The sequence below is a fragment of the Varroa jacobsoni genome, unplaced genomic scaffold (assembly GCF_002532875.2).
Source record: "Varroa jacobsoni isolate VJ856 unplaced genomic scaffold, vjacob_1.0 scaffold_693, whole genome shotgun sequence".
NCBI lineage: Eukaryota > Metazoa > Arthropoda > Arachnida > Mesostigmata > Varroidae > Varroa > Varroa jacobsoni.
In genome coordinates, this window is record NW_019213595.1 from 154,427 (window position 1) to 174,276 (window position 19,850).

General features: G+C 41.7%; 1 protein-coding gene across 1 annotated transcript in view; it reads left to right on the forward strand.

Annotated features, from left to right (window-relative positions):
- The first annotated feature begins 378 nt into the window (after window positions 1–378).
- The window catches only part of hiw (MYC binding protein highwire), a 37,504-nt gene continuing 18,032 nt past the window's right edge, over window positions 379–19,850 (forward strand). The window contains exons 1-30 of the mRNA XM_022837123.2: window positions 379–892; window positions 2,087–2,138; window positions 3,370–3,588; window positions 3,906–4,089; window positions 4,526–4,713; window positions 4,926–5,195; window positions 5,367–5,601; window positions 5,709–6,092; window positions 6,222–6,537; window positions 6,807–6,960; window positions 7,142–7,280; window positions 7,729–8,014; window positions 8,452–8,716; window positions 8,901–9,158; window positions 9,415–9,730; window positions 10,385–10,590; window positions 10,760–10,941; window positions 11,133–11,400; window positions 11,824–12,101; window positions 12,268–12,518; window positions 12,955–13,266; window positions 13,498–13,811; window positions 14,037–14,198; window positions 14,488–14,633; window positions 15,198–15,754; window positions 16,102–16,280; window positions 17,271–17,519; window positions 17,693–18,279; window positions 18,571–18,906; window positions 19,097–19,811. Of these exons, the coding sequence (XP_022692858.1) occupies window positions 828–892; window positions 2,087–2,138; window positions 3,370–3,588; window positions 3,906–4,089; window positions 4,526–4,713; window positions 4,926–5,195; window positions 5,367–5,601; window positions 5,709–6,092; window positions 6,222–6,537; window positions 6,807–6,960; window positions 7,142–7,280; window positions 7,729–8,014; window positions 8,452–8,716; window positions 8,901–9,158; window positions 9,415–9,730; window positions 10,385–10,590; window positions 10,760–10,941; window positions 11,133–11,400; window positions 11,824–12,101; window positions 12,268–12,518; window positions 12,955–13,266; window positions 13,498–13,811; window positions 14,037–14,198; window positions 14,488–14,633; window positions 15,198–15,754; window positions 16,102–16,280; window positions 17,271–17,519; window positions 17,693–18,279; window positions 18,571–18,906; window positions 19,097–19,811 (8,073 nt within the window). The 5' untranslated portion in view covers window positions 379–827. The remainder of the gene's footprint in view (window positions 893–2,086; window positions 2,139–3,369; window positions 3,589–3,905; window positions 4,090–4,525; window positions 4,714–4,925; window positions 5,196–5,366; window positions 5,602–5,708; window positions 6,093–6,221; window positions 6,538–6,806; window positions 6,961–7,141; window positions 7,281–7,728; window positions 8,015–8,451; window positions 8,717–8,900; window positions 9,159–9,414; window positions 9,731–10,384; window positions 10,591–10,759; window positions 10,942–11,132; window positions 11,401–11,823; window positions 12,102–12,267; window positions 12,519–12,954; window positions 13,267–13,497; window positions 13,812–14,036; window positions 14,199–14,487; window positions 14,634–15,197; window positions 15,755–16,101; window positions 16,281–17,270; window positions 17,520–17,692; window positions 18,280–18,570; window positions 18,907–19,096; window positions 19,812–19,850) is intronic.

Below are 19,850 nucleotides of genomic sequence, written 5' to 3' on the forward strand. Positions count from 1 at the left end.
CACATATATACAGACGGAGCGTCTCCGTTTAGGCTAAAGATCGGTTTAGTGAGCTCTCCATGTCGCACAACAGCGAACTCTTGTCCCGTTTCAGTGTAGAATTTTATGTGATGCGCTCGAATGTGAGGATCAGCGCGCAGAATATCGGAGCGTGTCGCGCGCACACACATTGTCAAAATATTGACTGTGGCTTCTGGTCTTCAGATAAAATTTCGAGAATGTTGTCTGCTCAGGCAGAACTTGATAGATTGTGGCATAAGTAAAGGTTATGCAATGTAAAAGAACGCAATGTCCGTCCGAGTTTCCTTTCAGGCTGGTTGGATGGCCGATGTTAAATACGCTTCCCTCACTATATAGCAAAGCGAATGTGTGGGTTTTACTACGTAGTGTATCCCTTGCCTCTGCGGTGTGCTAATACCATGTAAACAAATGAAGCCCATTTGCTTGTATAGTACAGCGAATCATCACAACGGAGTGGAGGAGCAGTATAACTTCATTCACAATTTTTCGTAGATAGAAATTGTTCATGAGATGTTCATTGGACATCTCTAGCCTGTTCTTGATTTTCGAATATTACCAAGAGCTGCAGCGGAACTGCGGAAACGCATTTGAAATTGCTCGAAGTGAGGTTGCATCGCGTGAAGGTTTCTGTATCTTGCCTTCAGTGGTTTCTATCTTAAAGCGGTGGACCTGGGTGCGTGTATTCCTAGTGCGTGTGGCGGTAGTCGTTCCAACAGTCCTATAAGGTGTATGAGGCCGAAGGACCTTAAATATGTGATACGCGTGCATATTGTTACCAACAGCTTGGAACGGAGCTGGTGCTCACAATGACCAAGACTTTAGAAAAGGAGTTTCATGCCCTGTTCAGGCCACCACCAGCATCAACTGAGAGGTTAGAAGACGATACAGATATTTTTTTCGTAGATGATTAGCGATGCCGGCACAACAATTGACGACAGCCCAGTACAGAAGCATTTTGTTCTGCGTATAATTACTTATAGCATTCCCGTAAAATCATGTTGTTGTTAACAAAAATGCAAGTTACTTTCAAGTTCTTAAAAAGTCTGGTTTTTGCTACGATTATTGAAGATGTCCGTTACCTGAACCGGTTAATAACTAGGTGTCAGTTTCCAAGGGATAGATTGGCAAAAGTAAATGGGCAAATATTCGCGTATGTGTTTAGCAGATGGTATCATCGCTGAGGCAGTGATTAGCTCGTGGAAATATAGGCAGTTTTTAATCAATCGCTGTTATATTAATATCGTTTGTGTAAAATCAGAGAGAGTTTGTTGCGCGGGTGCTCCGCTGGTCTGGTGTCATTGGTCACTCATCAGACAACGTCAAGTCTCTTCTGCTTGTGGCACGTCGTATGTAGGCATTTTATCAATATATAGAACATCTCATCTATACAGACGCCGGTGTCGAACCCCTAATAGTTTGCAGGAAAATACATATACACAGCATTTATGAGCGGCTCAAACGTGCGGGAAATAACGACGAATATTAATTGCGTTACTGTTTGCATGTAATGACAAACAAATACCTCGATGACCGATGCCGCAAATTTAAGGTGAGATGAATAGGCGTGAAGCAGATCTTATCATTTCTGAAGATTTCAGACAGATGTCGGCAAGCTGAAGCTGATATGAAAACCTGAAGGCAATAGTATCAATGATGTAGCGTTGTGTACCATGTTCCGTATTGACATAGGGTATATGATAATGATGTAGTTGTATAGAAATGTAGACTGCCGTGTTCCCCTTGAACGTGTAGGGGATAAACTGTAGGATACGCGATATCGCGTCTTATTGTAAATACACGAAAAGCGATTGGCTTGACAACCCACTACTGAGACTAACAGAGAAACCATGCAGTTGGTAATATGATCAAAAGTTAGCATTATTTTTTTTGTGTAGGCGAAACTGAGACATGAAACATATCAATACATCTAGTCGAGCACATGTCACACCATGAGTGATATTATTGGCACTGATGTACTCATTTAAGTAATATACACAAATACAGATAAATAACAACGTTAATAGAGCAGTGATATTATGTATTTACCTTGGTTGCATTATTTCAGGCGAAAAGATGCACGAAACCGGATCGGCAAACCCCCTAAGGGGCTTGCAGAGGTGAGTCAAGTCGTGAACATGCACATGCTAACTCGTTTGGCGTAGTTTCTTACTGGAATATTTCGGTAAAGTTGATCGTTAGTTAATGCTATCTTGTTGTGGTCGCATTCGTTGGTTCCATGTATATATATATATATATATATATATATAACTTTGGATATAACAAGTTCGCTTCTGTTTTGTGTTCTACAGTAAGAAGGAAATCTATGCTGTGAACGCGAATAAAATAGAGCGTACAGCAAATTAGACGGCAAGATATTATATATATATATATATATATATATCTAACTCATCGTTAGGCAAGAAGTAAATTTATTTACAGAGTCCTTTCTCAATACTTGGATCTGATTTTAAAATTATTTGGTTAATGGTGGAACTTTGATGTAAAGTTCCACCATTAACTAACTTGTTAATTCCGAGCTACAGAAGTCGTAGGGTAACATAGTCCGAAGACCACAACTTGAGCTCTCTAAGAGTAATAATAATTCTTAACTACTACAGAAAAAAACTGTTTAATATAATTTAAGAGCTACTGCTGAATATAAAAATATTTGTGAGGTTCGGCCTGGTATATTGGCCTCTGTAGGTTTAGTTTTTTAGAGCACGAGTTTTCAAAACTTAGTTTAACGGCCTTACCACATGCTTAGAAAACTGCCTTCAGCAGGTAGGGCAACATTTTATGCCTGCAATGGAATGGACTTAATAAGTGTGAATGCTAACATTGTCTCTGCTATTGAGGACATGCGATTAGATTTCTTAATCAAAGCAGAACGTAGTCCGGATTGTTATTAGTTATAGTCAATTTTGACTAACAGTCTATGATCCTTTTCTTGGAGCCTACACTCGATAAATACGGTAAGATTTGTATAATGATGCATATACTTGTGATATGCATCTACTTGTGTGATGCACCTATGCTAGGTGAAGTATTCAAGCGAGTTCTTAGTTGTATTACAATGAGTTGTGAAAGCTTATTTTGAAGAAGCCAGCACAAAATTTGGGGTGTTTGTATAGCCCCTTCTTAACTAATTTTATTACTTACAGACGCTTGCCAACGACCAACCGCATTATTTTTTCTAATTAATTTTAAAAACCTGGGTATATAAAAACTACATAAATCGTTTCACAATAACACTTATCAGAGTATTTAATTATCCATTGCGTCGTATACACTTCTTGGGCGGCCAAACTATGACAGCCGAAGCTGATTGTGACGAAAACGTTATTACAGAAAGGCGGTGTGTTGGCGAGTAGTTCGGAACAGGGTTTCCATCCCCTCGACCATCGGGCCTTTCTCGAGCTCCGGCCAAACCCATCACCGTTTGCCATATTTGCTGCGATTCGAGCTTGCATTCAGGCTGCGGAAAGGCGGTCCGGAATTTCCGACAAAGTCGCCCACCAAAAAGCGGACGGGGATTCGTCTGTGGCAGACATTTCCGATGACAAAAAAGTAAGGGAGAAGTCTTGTAGTCTTCGATTATATTATATGTTACACTTTATTTCGGATCGTGAATCTAGTATCCTGTCTCCCTGATAGTCCTTTTTTAACCCTGACCCAATATGTTCGCTATTATATGGTTTGGCATTTAGCATGGTTCTGGCGTTTGTAAACATCTAGGATCTTTAGAATGACGGTTCTGGTTAGTGTTTCACTTCGTACTGTACAGCTAGGCCAATTAGTTAGATTGATTAAGAAGGCGGCTAACATCTTATCGATACGTTATAATTATCACCAGGTACCGTTCTGTTTGTGGTTTTGATTTACAGACGACGCAAGGCGTTCTCCCGTTACCGCGCCTAGTTGTGATGGGCATCCACGGAATGCTGGATGTAATTCGGGACAGTTGTCAGGAACATCCTGATCTATGTGCTCGTGCTCTACGGGGCTTGTTTGACACTTTGCAGGGTCTGGCTCCTGAGGTGATGAGAAATGAGCCTCGCGAGGCGATAGGTATGTATTCCAGATGAAACCTGTTGTTTCAAGAACACCGCGGAGTATTACGCCAAATCTGATCGTCAGTATTTAGTTCCTTCATCGTACAGGTACAATGGAAGAACCATGGGATAGTACCCTTTATCACATGTCCAATCAAGCGAAATTTTAACCTACTTGCTAACTTTGTTGTGTGAAATGGGTACTGGGTATAACTTCATCAACACAAATTGCCAGGCTTTTGATTATGAAACATATTGAGAGAATATGAAAATCGAAAAACAAACGTGTTTGGTATCGGACCTTTTATATAAGGGTCCTATCATGTGTTATTAAGGAGTTTGCGGCGCTTCAGAGGAAAAACTAAAGTTCTTGTTAATTCTTTAATATCTTTATACATGCGTTGTGCTGATGTTTGTACCTCCACACCTCTTTGCTTTTGTCTGGTTCACAGATAAATTATTTTCGTTGATGCTGGAACTGTCATCTATGGATGAAGTGTCTCCGGAGTTGAGCTCGATCTCATCGGGATGTCTCATATCATTGGCTATTGCATCAGGAGAGACGGCCAAACTTCTAGCAGCTGCTAACTGTCTGCTGTTAACATTACCTGACAACTCCGCTCAAACGCGTGTACTGCCGGTACATGAATCATTCAAAATTAGATTATTTTAATGCAACAACAACAAGCAATGCTATAAAAAAAAAAAAAGTCGTTGTATTCTTATCATTATCCAATTTTCGAAATGTGCGCGAAATTAGATTTTCGGTGACCTTAAGACATTGCCTAACGTCTAACCCTCACATGTGTGATTGTTTGTTTAAAACTGTGCTAAACATTCATTTTGATACAGACTCCACTGATTTTAGTAGGATTGCAGCGTTCCCTTCATTCAATGCTAACTGGTGCCCCGGGTCGTCCTTTGCCTCGGTGGTTTCATCTTGGGATACCCCCGCTACCAACTGACTCATTTCAAATAAATCTTCCATTAGAGCTAGATTCTGGTAAAGACTCGAGCCGAAGGGAATCACCGTGTTCCCTTGCATCAGACGGTCGATTCATTTACCTTTTGCAGTCCGGAGCTCTTTACAAAATTAGTAATGGATTCGGAGATTCCATTGAGGTGAGTCCCAATAGAAACCATACTTTAGAGAAAATCACAAGTTGATGTCATTCGGAAAAAGGACTTATTTTTAGCACGAGCATTCTCCTCTATTTTGAATTATTTATTTTTCACAGCCATCGTTTTTTGTAGTTGGTTGTCATATTACATTAATAATTTTCAACTCTTTAGGGCAACGTATTAGTGATGAACCGTCATCTGGGACGCTCTGAAGGCGTCGTGTGGGTTGGTGTTGTGGCTGATGATTTGGTGGGTGTAGCCATGGAATCGGAAATTAACGGCGTGAGTGCTAACAAAGGCTCGATGCGAAAAGGGACATACTCGATTGTTTTCCTGGATAAAGATACTCTCCAAGTTTCGCGTCGGATGTCGCTTGCCAGCGGAATGACGATTCCACTAGTAAACAGTACGTAGACATTTTTGTCTAAGTTATTTTTGCATCTAACCAATAAGTAACTTGCTGTTCGAGATTGCAGGCTCTGATGAGTGCTTGTTTCATGTTTATCTTGATAGCTCTGTTCAGCGACGGCCAGTCGGTGTGCAGTATTTTGCCCCATGAAGAAGCATTTTCGATTCAGACGATATTTCGGCCACTCACGGCCGCCGAAGACAGTGATGAGCCGATACGAGCGACGGCAGCTCCGATGTCAGCTGCAACTGCGTCAGAAGCTTCCCGAACCGCTGAAATGCTGCTCAAACTAACAAAAAAGTCGATGCTCGTTTACGGCCACGGTATCATTGCCGACATCAGTAGGAGCGATATAGCAAGCAAACAACTTCAAGCTCAGGTGGGAGCTGGATGTGGCGGGCAACCACCGCAGTCCAAACAGCATCAATTCGCGTCGAAGCAAGCTTCGGCACTTCAGCAGGATGACAGTAAAATGCCAATCGTTCTTTGTAAGTTGTATATTCAGAATGACTGCAATTTAAATCTTGAGTACATCAGTTACTAAGTTTGCCATTCACTATTAAGAGGTAAAGTCAAACTAACACTCATTCCCTCCAATAATTGCACTGTGTTCTCAGCTGCTGTATTAGGCGCTGGTTCAGAATCAGAGGAAGCTGACATTGTGGCTTGTGGAAAGGATTTCGCTCTGGTGCGTGGAGCTGCTGGAACTATGTGGGCAGCTGGTCGTGTAGCAGCTCTTGGAATAAAGCAAGGGTCGGATCGATGGCCTAGCATGAATTTATCCGCCCGAAGGGTTGCCGTAGGTCACGATGGAAGTCATGCGGTTTTTCTCGCTCCTGATGGAGCCGTCTGGTTCGCTGGAACAGCACGTCGAGGCGAAGATGGTGATCCTGTCAAAGGAAAACGACAGCCCAAAACCACCAAACCAAGGAAGTAAGTTAAATGTCGTAACTCCTAGAGTTACTGCATTAAAAGTCTGCCTGTTAACATATGTTCATCCCGTAATTTTGGTTAAAGTAGTAATTTACATATTGTTAATGAAATATCACTTTTAAGAATTTTTTTTTTTGACTGGGTTTAAGTAATCCAAAAGCGTTAGTTGTAATAAGGATAATAATAACGTATATGAAGAAAGCAAAATTGATGTTTTCTGTCTATTATTTTATGGGCATATTCTTTGGGACACGATATTTCCTTTCTAGAATCACAAAGCTTGAAGGTGTTGAGGCAGTGGACGTCGCTTGCAATAATGGGACAACGGCTGTGGTAACGTCAGCTGGCGATTTGTTGATGTTCGGAAAGGACGCAGCAGGTCATACGGAGCCGAACACGGGTCTCGTTGCAGGAGTTAAAGACGTTAGTACTATAGTGTGATATTTATTACACAGTTTCAGTAGCTTGCTCTTACAAATGTTGTTAGCATAGTGGCTTATTGTTAGTTAATGAAGTTTAAAGGGGCCTTCCGGATATTATCTCTGTTGTCGATCGGACTAACTGTAATCTTTAGTTGTTAATCTACTCATGTCATTGTTAATAGGTGATGCAAGTATGTCTGGGAAAGGCCCATGTAGTGGCCGTAACTCACTCGGGAGCTGTGTACACATTTGGTGTGAACCATAAAGGGCAGTGCGCGAGGGAGCTGGCTGCGGGGTGTTCTATCTCTGCTACTGGATCCGGTATATTTTAGCCATTTAATTAATTATAATCTTTAAATAGTTTAAGGAATACTTGATATACGCATACCTTCTTAGATCTTGTAATAAAATCAGAAAAGTTTGCTACTCTAGTAATATAATGAATCCATTGCATCACCACTTATTACAGGAAAATGCACGTCAACTAAATATAACAATCCGCAGAAAAAAACTATTCTCAAATACATCTCTGGAATGAAGTACGTGTAACAAATATTATGTAATTTTAAATACGGTGACAGCTTAGAATTACTATTGCCGTCTATTGAGTATCACCAGTACGCGTGGCTGACTTTTCATGTCTAATATTACAAGTTTATGGTAAATGCGCTTACTACTTTGTAAATATAATAGAGAGTTGTTGGAGCATGCTAGTCGCTGTTCTCGTCGGGGGTCTCTTATTGTTGATGGTATTCATTATTTTTTGTAGCGGATATTTCAGAGGTGTCCATTACTACGGCGAGCAGTGCTGATTCGTTAGTTGATGTCGAAGGTGCAGCAGCGACTATAGGATCCGGAGACGAGCAGGGCCCGTCTGGGGGTGTTTCCGATGGTTCACTCAGAGAAGTTCAGCCAGTTCTTGGCGGCTGTCCGCCCCACCAGTTTGTATCTCAAAATTGCCGCATCTGCACCGGGTGCTTTCAATGCACGGGTTATGGATCACATTGTATAGCCTCGATGAGCTTACCCCCCGGCGCTCAGAGACTACCCGGCGGGTAAGTGCTTCTCAAACTGTCGCACTGCGAAGCAGTTCTTCTGTAATACTGGGAGAACGCAAATGAAATAAAAGTAAATACATGAAAATATTGTTTGTTAATTACTTTAGGCAGGCATTTAAGAAAATTCGCATATAGTTTGGTTATTGTTAATTAACCAGGCGTATTATACAAATACGTAATATCAACTACAGCAATCAATGTCGATTGTTTTTTATTTGTTTGATAAACGTTTTCAAGGGTGTTCAAAAGAATACAGGAAAGTTTCTCTATGAATGTTTTGACGATTAGTTGAAAAGTGCTCACTTGAATATTTAATAAGGCTTACGAATTGTTATTACTATTATAGCAGCTAAATAGAGTTAGTTAAATAGACCCGATTTCAACGTTGTGCGGTGTTAAATGTGTTGTATTCATCTCGTGAATTGTCGTTGCAGCCAATGCGGTTGCGGCGTGGGTGATGGGGGATGTATTCATTGCGGACTTTGTCAAGTTTGTTGCACCCCACGCGAGGACGGCGCCCCTTCCGCTGTGGTTCTTTTGCCATCCCCAGCGTCCGGGCAAGCCGATGCGCCGCCATCGGCTGCAACCGCGACAGCTGGACAAGTGACCGAATCGATAGTATCTGGGCCACCTGCCCAGGCTGCAGCTCCGTTTGTCGCTACTGCTTCCTGTGAACAAAACCAAAGACTGGCCGCAGCTGTAAGTAGAGGCTTGATACTAGCGCCTTCTGTGCCGTATCATCATCCAAAAGTAATAATGGAAATCGATTAGTTAGTGGAAATCGATTAGGGTCTTTACTCCACATTGCCAATACACAATTGCCATACAATTAGTAATGAAGCTCTGTTTTTTGAACCCCTATTTCTCTCTGTTGTATGTTTAGATGAATACGTTAGCCGGTAGCGGAGTAAATGCTCTTGGATATCCTCCTGGGGAAATTGCAGCAATTTATCGAAAAAATCAGGAACGAATGCGTCGACGCGAAGAGTACTCTCCATCATATTCACGGCTGGTGAGGGAACGAGAACGTGAACGGGCCGTCGGAGGCGAAGATGGTGGTCTGGTTTGCGGGGGCCGGAGACATCACGTGATGAAGCTTCTCAATAAGGTTGCCCGAGATACGCCTCTGCATAAAGTTATGGTAATAAAAATAAAGCTTATGATAATATAATAACTTCCAGAAAATTAGGACAAACAGAAGCAGCCAAGCCTTTATGTAAATTAGCTTTTAATATTTAGCGCCATACAAAATAAAATTGTATCAGATACACACATATACATATGTGTATCTGATACAATTTTATTTTATATATATATATATATATATATATGTATATATATATATGTGAGAGGGAAGGAGGGAGGATTTTATTCCCATATTTATCGTAACTGTTTAGGTTGGAAACGATGCTCGCCTGGCTAGCGGAGCGATTTTAGGGAATGGCTCTTCATGCCTACTTGGAGCTGCAGCTGGATTACGGGGGGCTTCCGGCTGCGACTCACGTCAAGATCTGCCTTCGCTCTGTGGTGCTGCGGGTAATGGCCCGAACCATTCGAGTTCTGGAAATGGGGCGCAGTACATTGGAGGGCCTTCCGGACATGCGGTAATGGGTGGAGGTGACTTAGACGGGGGGAAGCTTGCGTCGCTACCCCCTGTTAAACTGAACATCGCTAACAAAGTGATCCAAGCGGCCACCGGCGTACATCATACGGGTAAATGTATCTCATTGTAGATATTCGGCGAATACTGATTTGGTAAAGTAACTAAATATCGACTAATATATAATATCGACAGAACAACCACCGATCAAGGATTCTAAAAATAAACATTCGTTTTTTGTTCCTGATATCTCTTTAGATAGAAAATCTAGACAAATAAATAGGTAAATAGTGGATTATCACTAAAAGAACGCATACAGTTATCTCTAGTAATTAGAAAGATGCAGAGGAGACTCTGTTTAGTTTTTACTCGTATCACGCGATACGTATGTACGTCCTTTTCTTCGCATTATTGCAAACATTTTTTTTCCGCTTATTGTTTATATTTTAAACGCTAAAGAGCCATATTTTTTAGCTGAACATGCATGAGGCGCATTTTCTGCCTTCCGAACAATCCCTCTTGTTTGTTTCTGTCGCCTATAAAACGGCTATAAAAAAAATGTTAGATGTTGTGAGGTTAACGACTAGTTCTCCAATAACCATTGATATTTTCTAAAGACTTGAATGGAAAAGTCTTTTATAAATAATATAACAATACAGCTACGCAACTCAAAACACTGTGGCACAGCAAATAAGAACATCTGTGAAAATAAGTAAGCAAATGACTCAGATTTCCTGTCTGTTTCTGTTTAAAACTGAAATGTTTAGTACTCCTGTTGGAAAACGGCAGCGTGTTAACATTTGGAAGTAATCAACATGGCCAGCTTGGACACGGTACTAGGTCACTGCGAGGTGCGCCTGGCCCATTACAGGGGATTCCCTCGGGAATGCGGGCCGTACAAGTTGCAGCTGGAAGTAATCACACCGTTTTATTACTCGCCAATGGTGCAGTTTATACTTGTGGAAACCCTCTGGTGAGTAATAAATGTTTTAATATTGGTTTGAAGCATGACGACAAACGTCTTGTTTATTTGAGTGGGCCAGATTAACTTAGGTTCGAAAGTAGTTCACGAAGTGACAACATCATGGTTTGTAATTATGGGAGAATGTGCTAAAAAAATCGATTACGATGCAATCTTGCAGAATGGCCAGCTATGCCGATCAGAGGAGGATTCTGGTATTACGTTATCATCGGACGTGCTGTGGCACGCGGTAGCCGGCCCTGTGCCCGGCATCGGAGCGCCACAACCACGACGCGCCACTTGGGTCGGCGCATCAGGCGATCACACTTTTATCCGAATAGACGAGAACCTGATCGATGCCAGGTATGCTGGGTGATCTCGTATGCATGGTACAGTTACTCAAGCTCTACAAAAGATAGTTTAATAACAAGTGCTAGCTTTGATTTCTAGTTCTTACTTGCCAAGGAATAGCATTCGACAGAATAAGCGTTGGCTAATGAGAAGCTAAGCTATGTTTTCTTATATTCCATTGTGCTGTTCTGTCGTTTGTGCAGGTGTCTGTCTCAGGCTCGTGTTACGGGAACACGTCACCTTATCACATTGGTGCCTGACGCCTCATCAGGTTCAGACTACAGCTCTCTGATGGTACAGCGTGCCAGTGGTCAGTGCAGAGGCCACTTTGGGTCTCACTCCGTGGGCAGTGACAACTGCCTTGTGCTTGATCACATCTATGACGTCTTATGGAGCTACAAGCATTCATCGAGGACTGTTAGCGTATACCACACTGTACCTGGCCTTCCACTGCCTGCCACTGTACCTTCGGTAACTAATCATTTTTTGAATCTTATGTAGTTAGTACTTGTAGCACTTTCTTCACCTGCCATCCTTTACGTCATCAAGCAAGTACTAGTAATTAAGCTTTTTGGTTATTTCTATTTCGTAGACAATTTGATTGGCGCGAATAACCAGTAGCTACATGTTCATAGCATAAATGTTAACAAATGGCATAAGCGAGTTCAACACAATCGAAGTTTTGCTCTTGTTGTATTATATTAACGAGTACAAATATCTTATTAAAATCATTATTAAAATCATATTACATATTTGTTTCTGTGTACAAGATTTTCTTAAAAATGCTAGCCTGCTAGTTATATGTACAGTCATGTATATTTCATATACATACGCAGCGCTTATAAGTAGTTCGAACGTTGGATTAATGGTTTATCCTTGGATTACTTTCTTTAGCAGAGTGAATTCGAAATTAGCCGCCAACACGCTGCGTTGAGTCTGGTTCGTTTCGTAGAGTTGGCTGCCTCACACTCACAAGAACAGTTGGAAAGCTCAGCTGTATTACCCGCAGCAGCAAGCTCCGCGGGTGTCGGAACTGGTAAAAGCAGTGTTGCAGGTCCTGCCGCACTGATGGCAAGGAGAACTTTTACCAATAACGATTACCTAGTTGTGAACCGCTTTGAGAACCATGGTGGTGGCTGGGGCTACTCGGGACAGTCAATTGAAGCCATTCGGTGAGAAGTTTATAATTTCATTGTGGAGTTGGATATATCAGAAGCCATCCGCTGAGACAACAACAACATAGCGTTTCTCCGTCGGCTTCAACCGCTTTGTTTTAATGCTGAAGTATGTTAGCAAGTAAGATTGTAGCACTATGGTCATTGATAATGTGTGTTTTAGATTCATGTGCGACGCGGATATCATACTTGGTGGAGTGGGCCTATTTGGCGGTCGAGGAGAATACACGGCAAAGTTGCGCGTCCTCGACCTTGGCGAAGACGGTGGAGATCAGGAAGGAGACGGTGAACTTCTGGTCGACCTTGATGATCAGGCATACGAATGCCCGGCCAGACAAAAACATCCGTTGCTTCTTGATGTACCTATCGCCTGTCAGGCTCATCGTTGGTATCTTGTATGGGCTAGAATCGCTGGTACGCATTGTAGTTAGAGTACAAGTAGTTAGCTTGCGACAGAATAACGCTGATGCAATCTGGAACCAAATTTTATTGGCGTTTAAAATTAACTCGCCATTTGTCATACTTATAATATGAAGAGTTTTCTCTTCATGCTAATAAAGAAAGTAAAGTGATGAGAATTTTTGCGTGTCATCTGAAGCGCGGATAACTGGCTTCGAAGGCAAATCTGCTCTTGTAATCGATAACCTGTCGGAACAATGAGTGTGTTTTGCATTTCGTAATGCTAAGAATTTGCAATGTTGACTTATGCCTTCTGAAAATAAATGCTCCTTGGATCGACAGCCGTTCAGGCCGTTTCGTCTGGGTACTGGATTGACGTATATGTATATATGTGTTCTCTTTCATTCTGTCTCTTTCCCCTGTAAACATTTTTTTTTATATCTGTGCGTAGGTCCCTCGTCGGACTGCGGCTCTATGGGTCAAGCAATGGTGGTGACGGAGGACCAGGTGACCTTCTATTTCAAGGGGTCCAAGCGTTCAAATAATGGAACGGATGTTACTGCGGGTCAGATACCGCAGTTGCTATATCGTCTTGCATGCCCCGAAGCCCAAAGTGGAACTGGTATTTCAGGTTTTACTGCGGGATCGGATGAGGAAGCACCCGTCTATCGCTTAAGTAAAGACTTCTCCACAAGCATTGACGCTGGATGCTTCCATTCGTTGCTTACGCTCATCGAATGGATTTGGACTGAATTACAAGAAGGCAGGTTTACGATCATCAGGCAACAAAAAGCGTAGTTTATGTTCGCATAATTGAATGAAGTTGAATTAGGTTACTGCAGGTTTGTCAAAATCAAGGTTTAAGCTTATTTGTTGAACTCAGTAAATAGCTCCGCTGTAAACATGAGTAAGGCGTCGAAGGAAGTTTCAGCGATGCCTATTTTCAGCTAATGTACAGGCTATTAACGGATGTATCCGTTTCCCTATTTGACAGGTCCATGCGTGATTGCGGAACGTCTGTCCGAGCCAGTTCTAAGCTTGCTTCGGCAGTACGTCTCGCAAGTGCATCCACATTTGGTTACGTCATCATCAGCGTCATTGGAACCTATTTGCCGAGCTCTATGGCTTTGCCGGAAAATGCTAAAGAAAGTGCTTACAACAGGTTCAAAAGGAAGGCCTGCTCTTGAACAATTCGTTAAAGAGAGCTGCGTAACCTTTTTGCACTGCTATCAAACGTTTTACCCTACAGATACAATAAAGTGGCAGGGACTTGGTGAACTTCTCCTTCAAGATCAAAAACCTTCTGAGGTAAACATTGAGACGTATAATAGAGCTGCAATTTGGGAAGTTAAGATTTTTCTTTTTCTTAGATACTCCTTTTAGCTTCCAGCAGAATAGGAATTAAATGAAAGGATCCTTCCTTATTTTACATATTTTTAATGCTTTGGCGCATATTACTGGGCATAGAAACGAATTAATATTGAAATTCAAATAATTGTAAAATTGTTACGAACTCTTTTTACTGGTGCGCAGAAGAAACACCAGACAGGTTTGTCTGCATTAGGTGGAGCAACATGTTCGTCTGGAAAACAACAGTGTCGTGATTATTCTCGGCTTCTTTCGACAATTCTCGATGCGCTCAGCAGTGCGCCGCCTGCATTACTGGCTTCGATGTTGCCAAATCAGCTTTCAAAGGTACGCAGTTTGATCAGCAAGGTTTTTGCTTTCGGCAAAAATGTAGAAAACACAAAAGCTAGAAGTTACTATGGCTAAATTTTAAGTACAATTTACCTTAACCCGTATAGCAGATACATAAATCGGTGCGGCTGGGTTATACTTTAATCAGAATTTCTCCTTGTGAAGCTGCTATCTAACGGCAAAAATGGAAAATAAAACTAAACTCGTTAGCTTTTTGGACTTCCTTATAGCTTTGAAATTGCGAAACATTATTTAATGCGCTATTTAATTTGCTGTAATTACTTAGGTTGTGCTCCATGAGCGGGCTGTTTCACTGTTGGGAAATGCAGCTAGTAGTAGCAGCCCGCCAACAAGTCCCATGTCTTCCACTTTCAATCACCAGTTACCGTCGACTCGAAGCGATAGCAGCGAAGTTCCAGTTCTATACGGAAAGTACGTAACATGATACAAAATATCTTTTGATCCCATATGTGATGTAGCTAGATTTCTCGTTCTTAGCAATAAAACGGATGGAAAAAGCCATCAAATGGAGTGCTGGAATCCATAGGTCGTCCGAGTTGTAGCTGATCTTACCGGCATATCCAAGCATATGCCGGCCCTTGAAATAAATTTGCTTTGCACTATATGACAGAAACTGTACCACACAGCAAACGTAGGTCGTCGGAACGGTTCATTGATCAAAGATGTTTTTGATATTAAAATGAGTTTAGCAGGGCGTTCGTTTTCTAGTGAGGCGCTTTCTCGTACAGGCTAAGCTTCCTCACCAAAAAAGGTCAAACAATATTCTGCTGTTTTTAAGGTTTTCCACACTAATACCTGCTAATACGAACTTCGCTCGTTTTATATAATCGGATCAGTGCAAATAAATATGACAAATTAGCACACATTTAAGTATATTTGAAACCGTCTTATCCACATGTGCACATGAGATACTTAATCTTGGCAACATCTTTGATCTCATACTTGTCTACACCTACATATACACTTTTTCGGCAGGTTACTGAACGACGCAATGTCGGTACGCGACGACGAGGACATTCGCATTCTAGGTACCCTAACGTTTGCTGACGTCGTGGACAAACTCATCAAGATCAGCGTCAATCCTTTGGGGGCTATACTTGCGGATGCAGCTAGCAATGGCAGTGCAGGCTCTAACGGTTATGCATCTCACAACGGCGCGGCAAACTCGGCTAGACCTTTGCCGGCGGATTTGGTGCACAACTCTTGCCGACTATTGACTTCCATCGTATCAGAGATGGCTGCCCGTGTAATAGCCGAACGACCTTCAATGCTGGATGCATCTGGTGGACACCATGTCACCGCACTTAATCCACTAGTTACCCCATCTCGATTTCAACGGCTTCAACCTAATCGAAGCTGGAATACCGGTAACGGAAGTCCGGACGCGATATGCTTTTCCGTTGATCGAGCCGGCATCAGTATTGCGGGTGCTGTAATTTACGGAACATCCATTGCTAGCCACGATTGGGTGTACGAACTCGATCTACAGGACTTTACTGCGGCAGGACCGGCGACAGCAAACGAGCTGCAAGGTAAGATACTCAGTCGAAACGGAATTAAAACGAACACCTACGCAACTGTACAGGGACCGCGATAAAGGTGTCAGCTTAGAGCATAGTGCAGTTAGAAAACGAGGCAAAGTACTTGAAACTAAGACCCGGCGTTTGTGAACGGGATTTATATTTAAACATAAGTTATTTAAAAGCCCGAGGTTCGTGAAAGCATGCTACTATTTCTATTGCTATACTGTTCATTTTCTTTTTGTTTGCTTGCAAAAAGCAATTTTGGTAAATTCATTCAAAAGATAATGCTGCAAACGAAGTTTATAACCGAAGTAATGTGGCCAACTAACTCAATGAGTTCTAATCGTGCTATACAGTGGAACGGTGGACGTTGTTGGAGTCAGTTAGCGGCACCTTTGGGCCAGAGGACTGCACTGGCGAAATGTTCGAAATCAAGTTCGACCGAGCGGTACCCATTAAGAAGAATATCCGCTATGCCATACGACTGCGAAACCACGGCAGTAAAACCAATAACGGGGACTCTGGTGTCACCCAGGTTTGTTAAGGATTATTCTGTCATAATATTCAACATTTGTTAAAATTTAGTTATACCCTGTTCTGTAAAGACGTTATGGTGTGATGATGGTTGCAGATGATAAACGCTATATGGCCGAAAGTCTTGTGATCATGCCCGTTAAAAACAACCTTTACTGTGGTAGAAAAAGTGCACGAGTGTTTACCATAAACTCTTCTATATCGTGGCTTGAAAGCCCCTTATAACTATCCAGTAATATTTGAAAAAATGTTACTTACTGACACCAATCTTATGAGACTACAACGGCCAAAAATGGGGCTACATAGGCCACTAATTGTTTTTATGGGCCAAAGCCCAACACTTAGCAAAGTTGAAGAAATGTCTGTCTTCTGAGAAGCAGATATGGTCCTAGTTAGAAAAAAGTATGCCGCCTAAATATTTAGCGCCAGATGATCTAGGTCCATATAGCCTTTAAGAGAGTCATCGTGAAGATTAGTTTTACAAATCGTAATCTGCTTCTATTTTATTTTGGAAATTAGTAGAGAAATATTTCAGCAAGTGATAATAAGATAGCCCAAATAGTCTTCGGCACTAAATGTCTTGGAAGAAAATCCAGTAACTCGACTTGCTGTAAAACTCTGATCCCTATGATTCTTCGAAAAAATTTTCAAGTAATTTTAAAACAAATACTTCTTGCTACAAAAATTGAACAGTTGATATAGTGTCGTGTTCATATAAACTCCGTATTTCTTTGTAGCTCTGTAGCCGCCATACCCATTATGTTATCATTCATTATGAAATATAATGTTCCCTAGCTAAAGTTAATTTTTTTTTAAACTAGCTTTTGCAGTAATAGCATTAACTGCCAGTTTGTTCAAATAATGGGCGGCAACAATATCTGTAAGCAAGTTGTAGGAAGATTATATATATATATATATATATATGAAAGGCGCAGATTATCTCAAAAGGCAGTGAAGAAAAAATAGTGTTTCTTATTGGAAACTCTTTCAGGTGAAGGGTCCGGATAACACAGTGTTCACGTTTTCTGATTGTACATTAAGTTACAATGGAACGAATCATTCCCGAGGGCAGATACCTCAAATTCTCTATTTTAATACACCACAAGCAGCAACTGCATCCAGTAATACAAATGGACCTGACATCAGTGATAGCGTGCATAATGCAGCTCGTGATGCAGCCAGCATGACACTGACTATTAGCCAAACACTTGTCAACATTGCGCACGACTATATGAATAAGGTACCAATGCTTTACAGTTTAATGTTACCTCGGGCGCTATCTTATACTTTCCTTACAACAGAAAATTTAGATTGATTTCGATGTCTCCTTTTCTGCTGAATCGTCTTGATGGTCTAAGGAAAAATGGTCCACTGTTGTGTTATTGTGCGTATGTTTTTATATTGTTTTACAAGGCTGTTCAGGTGGGGACACTACAGGACACTGAAAGGCTTACGGCACTAGAGAGTACCAGCCTTGTATCGCTGTTGTTACCAGCCGTATTTTCTCAATTGGTGAAAATCGCATCGTCCGACACTTCGGCTGCTGTTCGAGTATTAAATCTTGTAAAGAAGTTGCTTGAGAACGTTGTTAAGATAAACAAAAAGCTTGAAAAGCACCGCGAAGTCGATTGTCAGCTCGACGAACGCTATTATGCTGTGGTCGAATCAGATCACCCGTACAAGCCAGCAACCATCTCCAGGTACCGACTCCAGTTTCCTAATGATGTCCAGTGGATGTCCCTCGAGTTCGATCCTAAATGTGGTACTGCACAGGCCGAGGACTATCTTCACGTCTACTGTGAAGCCATGAAAGACACAGGGGATCGTTCGGGAGACAAAGACAAAGATTTCGATTCTTATTGGCTTGTGCTTAAACGGTTTTTCGGAAGCGATAACTGGCCGACCGGCTCGATTGTATTGCCAGGCAATTCTCTCTTGTTCTCACTTGAGAGCGCGTCCGAGTATGCCAAAGATGACAAAAACAGTAACTTTGGATTCAGGTTAGTTAATGAAGAATACTGTGCGATTTCAAGGATTTCTTTTTCTGACTTTTTTTTCAAGTATTGCTTTCACGAGGCGTCAGTGTTCTAATATATATTCTAATATCATTGCAAATATCATTTTACCATAACACCATGGCATAGAATCGTACTTATTTGCGTAAAATCAACTCAACAAATCGTCCTTAACTTGAATTAACTAAAAACAAGAAAAAAGGTAAGCAATCACTAGTAACAACTAACGTTTTTTTTTTTACTGATCCTAGTAATAAGACTATTTTTTCATTTTAGATGCCAGGTAGTGGGTCACGGTAGTTCGGCAGTTCTGCCAAACAGCCTCGCGCACCTGGAGAAGGAGCTGGCCTATCTCGCGGGGGAGTGTTGCTCTACGTTGCTCTGTCCCGAACCAGTGTTCGTGCACGGTGGCGTCAAATTTGATTCAGTGGACGTAGAGTTGTTTCGAATATTTCCTCATGTCCTTGGCAGAGGTTTACCTCTGCAAAGGTGTCCTACGATTGAAGAAGCCCTTACGAGCACTGTGCCTATCGAAGCGGATTGTTTAGAAAAAGCTTTTTTAAAAGAATTTATTTCCACTAAACCCGCATCATCCGGAGCCAAATTAGCTATGTAAGTATTAAAACTCAAACAAAAAACCTTACAAGTTTTTACAGTACATTCGTTCGGTGCAAAAAGGATCTTTAAGACAAAACATATAGTAAATGACACGTCAGAAAAATAAAGTAGTGCTTTTCGTATTATTTAATAATTGGTTCTAGTAATAATAATAATATACTCTTTATGTCGGATGAATAAACAGGTATCTCCAACCTGAATCATTCGTTGACCCCCTCAAATGTGAGCTGCTGTATAACAGGGAAGAACTTCAACGAGGAATAACGTCGTCTGTAACCGTTATCGTCAAAGATCAGTATTCTAAACTATGTACCGTTCCAAATCTAAAAGTCGAGATCTTTGCCGTTCAGCTTAGCTGTGTAACGGCCACCATAGGACCTCCGGTACGCTATAAGGGTGATTCTGCCCTCGGTGGACTGCTCCCACCAACTGATGTACCCTACGAGGCCACGATTAAAGACAAGTTTATTTATCACGCCATTACTATAATGAAGGCGTATGAGAGGTACTCGTTCGAAGAGCTGCGTTTGATGTCACCGTTAAAACGTCAGGCTACGGAGAGTTTAATGGTGAGTCAAGTCGGAGATGTGTTTACAGCACACTGGACCCCATCGTACGTAGGACGTTATGAGCTCAAAGCGCTTGTCGATGGCTATCCGGTTCGAGGGCCTATTGAAAGTGATCCAGTAATTGAGGTTCGAGAATTACCCCAAGGGGCGACGTTGTCACAGCCGGCCCCTCAAGTTCGTAACAAACTCCAAACTTCGTCATCATTATCTAAAGTCAGAAAGTTCAACACTAAGGATTCGCAAGGCCTCCGTGTCAGAAGCGCTCCAACGCTTCAGGGAAGACAGATCGGAACTGTACCTCCTGGAGGATACATCACGTTCATCGATGCGGTATGTATTTTTCTATGTACGCGAGCCCCTTTCTATTAA